Source organism: Pteropus alecto, unplaced genomic scaffold (assembly GCF_000325575.1).
Source record: "Pteropus alecto unplaced genomic scaffold, ASM32557v1 scaffold21, whole genome shotgun sequence".
NCBI classification, from domain to species: Eukaryota; Metazoa; Chordata; class Mammalia; order Chiroptera; family Pteropodidae; genus Pteropus; species Pteropus alecto.
The window spans coordinates 25737300-25746656 of NW_006436282.1; the positions used below are offsets into that span (position 1 = coordinate 25737300).

At 47.8% G+C, this 9357-nt stretch overlaps 1 protein-coding gene across 1 annotated transcript in view; it reads right to left on the minus strand.

Annotated features, from left to right (window-relative positions):
- The window catches only part of AOAH (acyloxyacyl hydrolase), a 131908-nt gene that overhangs the window by 87607 nt on the left and 34944 nt on the right, over positions 1-9357 (minus strand). Inside the window, exon 5 of the mRNA XM_006912066.3 lies at positions 3768-3827. Within this exon, the coding sequence (XP_006912128.1) occupies positions 3768-3827 (60 nt within the window). The remainder of the gene's footprint in view (positions 1-3767; positions 3828-9357) is intronic.

Below are 9357 nucleotides of genomic sequence, written 5' to 3' on the forward strand. Positions count from 1 at the left end.
GCCCCTCCCCGGGTAGAGGCGAGTGGGGGTGTGGATGTAGCTCCTCAAGCTTTGCGAGCAGAGGGGTTTCAGAGCGGTTTCTCTAAGGCTCTGCCTGTGAGATAAATGACAAGTCCTGGCTTTGCACTAAGCAGTGCTTTTAGAAAGACTGTGGTTTCCATGATGCTTTCCTTGGATGAAACAAAAAGACAACAGAAGACAAAGTTGGGAATCACCATTTATCGATGAAGGGAGAGGTACAGTAGATTCCTGCCAGCCCCAAAGTCCTTCCGCTGGCTATGAATGGTATTAACTGCTGGAGAAAATTTGACGCTAGCAAAGGAGGACATGCAACCTCTTCGGGATGTACAGGAGACCTCTAAGGGTCATCGTGATGTCTGCCCAACTTCCAGGATCAGAGGGACAGTCCTGACTGGCGCCCCTACCGTCTGCAAGGCGTGGATTCATGGGAGGCTGTCGTGGGGTGTAGGGGTGGCTTTCCCAGCCCTAAGCATGCTCGTGAGGTCTGCAGTGGTCCTGGCATTAGCATGGCTTTCCAGGAGCCCAGAGGCGGAGGCAGGAAATGGCCCAGAGGTCAGGCAGGAAGGAGGCGGGCGGGAAGGAGGCGGGCGGGAAGGCAGAGACAGATGATGCTCCAGCCACTGGGACGGCAAAGCCCAGGCGCAGTTCCTGGGCCTCACCCTGATTCTACTAAATCAGAATGCCTGGGTTGGGTCCCGGAATCTGTGTGCTCCTAGGCTCCAGGTCATTCTGATGCCCGCTAAGGTTTGGAGTCTCTGCTCCTGGTCCTGGCCGCTGAATGTGATTGCAAAGTAGGAGCAGCAACATGGCCTGCAACGTGTGGAGCATCGGGAGTCCCAGGCCCCAGCAGAACTGCTGCGTCAGAATCTGCATTTTAACGAGGTCCGGGGGTGTCAGAGCAGCACAGCTGTGGGCAGAGGGAGCTCCCCAGGCAGGGTTGTGGGGGGCTGGTGTCTGGGAGCACCCCAAGCATTGTGACCTGGCTGCAGGGCAGGGAACCGCAGGCTGCCGTGAACCGTGGGAGGCAGGAGACGTCAGGACAAGCGAGGAGGCTTATTACACGTCATCCTGAGGGCAGGGGGGTCCTTGGAGGTGTTAAGCAGAGGGACCACCCTTAAAATTCAGAAATATATTTCTAGGGTGACGGGACGGCCTGGAGGAGGCCAGCTGGGGCACAGAGACTTGTTGGCGGGTGGGGACCGGGGTCTGATGCAAGGTCTCTAACCTCAGTGCTGTTGCCACTCGGGCTGAATCATCCTTTGCTGCGGGCTGTCTTGTGCACTGTAGGATGATTAGCAGCGTATCTGGTGTCTAGCCCCAGATGCCAGCAGCCCCCAAATGTCTCCAGGCATTTCCGAATGTCTCCCAGGGGAAGGGATGGGGAGGGCAAAATTGTCTCTGGTTGGGAACTGCTGATGTAAGGCAGGCGGAGGGGTGCTCCCCAGCTCCAAGTGGGGGTGTTTGGTAGGTGGAGTCCAGAGACCTGGTAACCCACTGAAATTAGGAGTGTATATACACTCTAAAACAAACACCAGTGTGAAATCGTTGCCACAGCATTGGCAATCTGGAAATATAGACACATTCTGAGACCCAAGTTCAAAGTCAGGTCACATTTGAATGTTTGAGCTACTTCTTTTAATATTTACTTTATCTGAAGGCCTCGATCGAACCAACCTAATGGTTTTAACACTGATGATGACTGATACATGTTTGGGCGAACTGTGCCCCGCTACTCAGGCAAGACCCTTCGGATGCTTAGTGCTCTCATCTGTAAAATGAACAAAAACATGCTATTTACTTCGTAGGAGCAATTGGGATAATTAAGGAGAGCAATTCCATAACTTGGGGACTCTAAACCCTTAGATGCTCAGTGTTGTGTCAAGTCCACAAAACGCCTCTCTGAGGAGCCTCGTAGGGCCTCAGGAAGACACAGATCTTCCCTGGACTCTCTGCCTCTCTTCAGTGACATGTGACTCCTCCACAGTCTGGATGCTCACAGTCCGCCGGGCTGTGTTGAACCACGGGCAGCCTGCTGCGTGCACCTTTCTGCATCTCAGCTCCATCTGAGGTTTGATCAGCCACCACAGTGGAATTCATTGCAGCCAACGTCCTCTGAGCAGCTTTTCAGAGACGCTTATTTGCGTTTTCTGATTATTTTTTTCCTTGATAGCTTTATTCTGGAGATAAATGAATTGGAGGTTTTTGAGAAGTTTATTACTGTTGAACTGTTCAGTAGAAAAAAAAATTTTTTTGGCTTCTCTCAAAGAATTATTGGAATCCTGCCCCATGAATTATGCTTGCAATTCTGGTGACAGAAATAAAAAATTGTAAAATCCTAATTAGCCTTGAGTTAATGCCAAACCAGTGTGTGCTAGTGAAGTAAACAATACTCTGAGAATCAGTTTGCAGATGCACGCTGAGAAGAATAAAAGAATCGTATTCTTCCTCAGTTCTGTTTTGAGTCCCGAAGTGGTGGTCAAGGGTTTTAAGTGGTGTTTCAGTCTCTCGTTCAATGACTCAAGCAGGTGAGGTGAACTGGCTCCAGCTGGACTTTAATTATTCACTGAATTAAATAATGATTGGCAGTGCAGACACGGTGATTGATTAATCAATTGTGTAGAAATGGCAGCTTATTGCCATGTAACATGTACCAGCTTCGTACATCAAAACCCAGATGCCCCCGCAAAATCAGGTTGCCAAATAATATATTGCACTGAACATACTTACACTAAAAAAATTATTCATCGTTTATCTGAAATTCAAATTTAATTGGGCACCCTCTGTTTTTATCTGCTAAGTCTGGCAACTGAGCATTAAGGAATCTTTCTTCCCTTCATTTTCATGTTGCCAAATCAATACTACCTTAACTAGTAGTGAACTGGGATGAATGATGAGCTAGCAGCAGGGAGAAGCCAAGGACAGGAGCCCTGCCCTCTCATCCCTGATGAAAGCTCCTCGCCGCGGGGGCCTCTAGCATCGAGGGAGATGCCGTTCTTGGAAGATCTGCTTTCCGCCTTCCTTTTTAACGGGGGCTGATTTGTGACTAGGGCTGAAGTCAAATGCTTGACTCCATGATGACTGATTTGAACGAAACATTGTGTCTGTTGAATCGCAGTCTTATTGCAAAGAGGACAAATTAGGGAGAGGAACAATGACGGTGATGATTTTCCTAGCATTTCCTGAGTGAGTGCTCGATAAGCCCCGGGCAAGATACCAGGTGCTTCACGCCCATCGACTGGATGCGTTTCACGTCCATGCTTCGAGAGAGGACACTATGGTTGTCCCTAGCTTACTGACAGGGTTGCTGAGGCTCAGCCTAAGGTCACGTAGGTAGAAAGTGGAAGAGGGAAGGATATACAGCCTCCCAGAACAGTCTACCACAGAGCGGAGGGGCTCAGCAGAGGGCCGGAGGACACTTGGGAACTCCAGGAGGCATTTTTGTTTGTCATGACTGGGGAGGGGTGGATGGCGCTGCTGGCATCCGGTGGGCGGAGGACAGGGATACGGCCGAACACCCTACAACACACAGGCCAGTGTCATCCAGCCCAGCATGTCAGTAGTGCCGAGGGTAAGAAATGCCGCCGTGGAGAGAAGGGAGGAGACAAAGGGGAAGGAGCTCATTTTCCGGCTTCAATCCCAATTCAACTGCGGGGCGCTGTGGGCGCGTATCCGGAATGAGGGTGCAGGGGCCCGGGGAGGTGGCGGCGCCCAGGAAGACGCTGGCATCCTACCCGTCGCTGGCTTACCAGAGTCGGGGATCTCTTGACCATCTGTCTTGCCTTCTCCAGTGTAAATTCCCATGGCGCCTGTGGAAACAAAGACAATATTACCGCTTCTGTCTCATCTTTTCTACGTTTTTTTTTTTTTTTCCCCCCCTAAAGTTACGATTTTTAAAAGCTGCGAGTTTGGAACAAAGAACTATTCCATACGTTCGTGATAAAATGATTCACGAGAAAGCGATTTCACGTTCATAGTGATCTTTAGCAAGGGATTCGCTCGGCGCCAGACGCCACGCGAAGTACTTTGTAAATATTATCTTATTTAATCTTCACGCCAGCTCTGCGAGCTATGACCTTTTTTACAGATGAGGAAATTGAGATGCAGAAAAGCTAAGAAACTGGCTGAAGATCACAGAGCCGGTGTCTGGCAGAGACACAGCGTGAACCCCTGCCTTCCTGCCTGCTGATATTTCTAAGCACTAACTTGTCCTTTTGTCTGAAGAGCAAGGTCAAGAGGTGGTCAAAAGCCAGCCTCAGTGCCCTGTGCCACTACTGAGGGACGGCTGACACCATGCGAGGTCACACTCCATCTCTCCTTCACCTCCTCTGGTCCTGGTTAGACATCCCACATCTTTCGACCGTTTCTAAAGCATCTAAGTGCATCTTCTGAATTCACATCGCGAGTATAAAGAGTTAGCTCATTGCTACCAATAACTATGGTTGTGCGAGTCCACATTTGTATATTCGTGGGAGGGCTGGGAGAAAAATAAACCTGGGGGCATGGGGATGAAGAGTATTTCCTCCCAGCACTGCTTCCGGGGCTCTCGTGCCCACCACACGTCCTGGCTCTGACACAGTCCTCCCCCGTCTGCCCCTTGTACGGCCCTGACACAGCACGGGGAGTTGGTTTGCATGCCTGGATTCAAATCCCAGCCCTGCTGCCTGCTAGCTGTGTAGACCTGGAGCGAGTTATTCTCTGAGCCCTTCGGCATCCATGGGATTCCTTAACGTGTTAGAAAGCCCGATTTCTGTCGTTTGCAACATGGGGATGATAGTGGTCTGCCTCACCAGGGTGCTGTGAGTATGATGGGGCATCATTCACGTCATCGCCTAGGCCTGGGTCTGCCCCCATAAGCCCCTGCTCCATAATCGATAGGTTTGTGGAAAACTTCTTTCAGCCCGTTTTCCCGTCACCCAAATCAGTGGGGAAGCCGAGGCGGTTCATGACCACCTCACTTTTGAAACGTGGCATCTTTAACAGAGAGACTGCTGAAGGAATGGCCCTGTTCAAACACTGACCTTACTGAATGCAATTTTGGCTTTTTCTGGAAACTCCAACGAATCCTGGAAATTCTATTGTATCCAGTAAGCATCTCTAGCAGATCTAGTGCCAGTTTCCGTTACGGTGGCCTCTGGGGCTGCCCCATCAGCCTAGGGTTCACTCTCCATTGAAACGAAGGGGGCGTCTGTCTGCCTTAATTATGTGCGTCTTTCTTCTCTGCCCTGGAAATACCACTTTGCATGCCAAGGCCCAGCTCAGGACCTATGGGGCTTCGCACGGCCCTTGTTCCATAGTAGGTACTCCATGGATGTAGAAATAAAAAGCGAAAGAAAACATTGATGATATTATGTCCAGCAAGGAAAACAGGCTACCAGCGTTGACAGAGGCAGGAAAAAAATCCTGCCAAGGAATATGCCATAATAATTGTGGGTGATAACTTTTTCCTTTTGGTTCTTTTCTGTGTTTTTCATATTTTCAATAATAAGCACAAATTCAGCAATAATTGCTTTAAAAAAAAAAAAAGAACTCAACACACGTTGCCCTGTTTCGTATCATTAGAGAAAATGATGCACTCACAGCACAGGGACGTGGGGGAGGGCCCTGCAGATTCGGCTCGGAACAGACATCCTGCCGTCCAGACTTTCCGGGCTGGCAGGAGACAGACCAGGGACGAACACAGTAAGTAGAAGTGAGATGAAGCAGACAGAAGGCCTGGGCAACGTCGTCCTAGGAGAGGACACTTGGATCCCCGCGAGAGAACCAATTTGATTTCAATCCAGCTCAGTTCTGTGTGTGTGTGTGTGTGTATGTGGGGGGGTGGGGATGGGGTAGGTGGGGATGGAGGGTCAGTGTTTAGTGAGGGATAAAGACAAACCAAATGAATTCAGCGGCAAGGGCTGTGCCCAATGCCTTCTGACCCCTAGAGCCGGGGCAGGCTCACCTGGGCTCAGCTTGACCAGAGCACCACATTCTCCCACAGTCCCAGTGCACAAATGCCAGGGTAAGAAAGAGACTCTAGAGAAACGGCTGATCCTTTTTCCCCAGAAAAAAAGACATTTGGGAAAGTTTGCTTTGTCTTAGTGACAGGCAAAGGGGGCAAATAGTAAACAATGAGAAAATGAAGGTGATTCTCTCTCCTTGGTAACCACCTAGTGTTTAAGCCACCATTTCTAAAGTCGGGACCACTCCTTCATCTTCTGAAAATTAAACCTTGAGAACAGAGTGTGCAACTGTAATTGGTGTTTGAAGAGAAGGTTTGGGAAGAGATTACGAGCTGGACAGAAAACTCTCCTGGTTGGAAGCCATAACGACGTTTGTGACTCAGCCAGAGCAGCCACCTGAGGCAGGAGCAGAACGCCCATCAGCAGCGCGGGGCTTAGTTCAGGAAGTGCTCATTTGATCCTGCAATTTGTCATGATCAAATCTTTTCAGCCTCTCGTTACTTTCTCCCTTTGGTTATGTGCTTCCTTATCCCAGCTCCAAATCCCCTTTGAGTCTATTTAACAGCCGTGAGCGGATTGCCAAGGAAGCCATCAGAAGCCCTCCGCCTGCGGCTTATAGTCCAAAGAACCACAGATACGGGTGTTGGGTTTCTCTACGTGAGAACTTGGAAAATTCCCAGGACACTACGGCAGAGCGCCCTGGCAGTTGAAAAGGGGAGAGGCTGATACTTTGCTTGATCTTCAGAGCACGGAGTAGTATATATCCCTGTGTCTCGGGAAGCATTTTTGTCTAGAATGATTTAAGTGTTCCTCTAAACCAGAGCCAGCCCAAAGTCTTCAGACAAAGGCGGAGGCTTGACGACTTTGCTCTTGCTCTCCAGAGTGATGGCGGTGCTTGACTCGGGCTCTGAGCAGAGCGGATGATGGAAGAACCAGGGCCACGCACGTGTTGCCATCAGCTTCATGGGCAAAGGCAGTGCCTGGTGGGCTTCGCCCTCTGCCAAGCGCTGGCCGAGCGGGAGTCCAAGCGAAAGTCAGAAAGTTGTCTGGTTTAGCAGTTTGAATGTGGGTAAAACTTCCACCTTCAGTGGAAGCTCTTTGAATGTATTGATCAGTAAATCATGGTCTCCGTTGTTATTTCTTCTTTAAGGAAAATTTGGACTCTAGAGTGTTTGTGGATTGGAAGCCTAGTTCTGGGACTTCGAACATGTTACTTAAGCACTCTGAGCCTCAGTGTCCTCATCTGCAAAATGGGGATGACAACATTTTTGTGTGTGTGTATGAGGATCGAATGAGATAGTGCTTAGACTAGCGCCTGGCATGCAGTAAGCATCACATTAGCGTTAATAATTAGTGTTTTTATTTTGGGTCGTTTGGTCACCAATAGACAGCTGGAAAAATTACAGTGATTAAAATGGCCTACACAAATGTATGCTAGTTCTCAATGATCTCCAAAACCACCCCAAGGAAAAAGTATTATTTTCCCCCTTTTACAGATGAGAAAACGGAGGCTCGGAAGTTACATAATTTAGCCAGGGCCACTCCGCAAAACATGCTGATGGCATCCAAGTCTCTCGACCCCAACACCCTTCCCACCGCTGCCACACTGTTTTCCAAGAATGAAGTCAACCTCGCACTCTAACACAAGTGAGAACATGTCTTACGAGGTTTCACCGAGGCTTAGGAACATGGCGAGTGCTGACGCACACGGAGTGTGGATGATTTAATGCACAGGATCGCATGGCCATGGGAGAGAACGGGTCTGTACGCCAAGGACTGAAGCCCCCGGTCGGGAATTCATGTGATCCAAGAACAAGTATAGTTACGAGCATATAATTGGGAACGAAAGGAGAAAGAAATATCCATTCCTTTGTGCAATCATTCATTCTATTCACTCCTGTCACAAATACTTATTGAGTTTCTACGTTGCATCATGAATTATATATTAGCTGTATAATAGTGAATGAGACATTATCTATCAAAGGTTTTATAACCTGGGAGAGCAGATTGACAGTAAACTATCATTAGAATACAATGTAGACAGGGTTAAATAATAATTACTATTATCCCTATTTTAATTACTATTATCACCTATTTTATAGATGAGGAAAACTGAGGCTTACTTAGCAGGGAGAAATAACTTGCCCCAAATCAAAGAGCCAACAGGTGGCACAGTCCAGATTCATTTCAGACCTGCTTGGCATAAAAATCTATGCTTTTAACCTTGCTCCGGGAGAGGTAAATAGGTGTGCTAGAGAAGAAAATTACTGTTGTTAAGTTTTAAAAGTCTGGGATATCTGTGAACTAGCCCAATGGGAGAGCCATAACACATATTAGCATATTTAAGGCTTGGAGCCACTTCGTGGTAAGAAATACTATTTAGAAGTGCATGTCCCAAACACTCAGCTGTGTAGTTTAGCCTCTGATGAGAAAACACATAAAGAATTCCGTGTCCAGTGATGCTGGTGAATTGGACAGGACACGGTCACTGCTTGGGCCATCTCAGGTTCTGTGATGCTCACGGATTGAATTCTAGTACACTCAGAAGTGAAGGAAGTAAAGAAAAACAGTGTTTTTAGGCATGAGTTTCTATAGTGAAGCATTTTCAGCGATCATGTTCTCTGCTATCAATTATAGCAGAAATAGATTTGAAAATTACCGAAAGGGCTTTTTGTTCACTTCATGCTTTTGACAGTGGTGACAGGTTCCCACAAAGGAGAAAGCGAGGCCGGGGGAAGAGAAATGATGATTGTAAATGGGTGTTTTTTAAAGGCAGGTATGGGCCGGGCGGGCACGGGAAGATCACTGAATTACTCTAGATCTTTTCTGGAAGTTTTTTAGGACAGGATGTTCCTCACTCCCAGATTTAATGAGATACCTTGACTTATAAATGGAGCAATTTTGAAAGAAGCTTATCTCCAAGGACTTGACTGCCCGCTCAGGCAGTAAGTGAGTTAACAACTCCAGCGAAGGCACAAAAAAGGGCTTTGAGGTGATTTCTATTAAGTAGAAAGACAAAGGCAAGAAGCTCCTCTGCTTACGCTTTGTCGAGTCGTGGCATATCTGGCTTTGGGAGGAATTTGCTGGCCTATTATTATGTCTGCGTGCCACCATATTTCACACAGGCTCTTGTCCAGTGTGCACGATAAGCAATACCAAAGCCCAGGTCGATTTTCACGTTTCGACATTTCCCAGTTCTGACGGGCGCTTGCGACTTTTATGACTTTATGTAGGAAAAAATGAAGTCGGTTCATGGCAGTTTTGTTCTTTTAGGGGCCCAGAAAAAAGAAAAGTAAGAAAAGTAAGAAAAAACTACTACCTTTAAATGTATTCCTTTTTTTTTTTTTTTTTTTTTTAACTCAAACATGTCTCCTCCTTCGTCATATTTTTACCT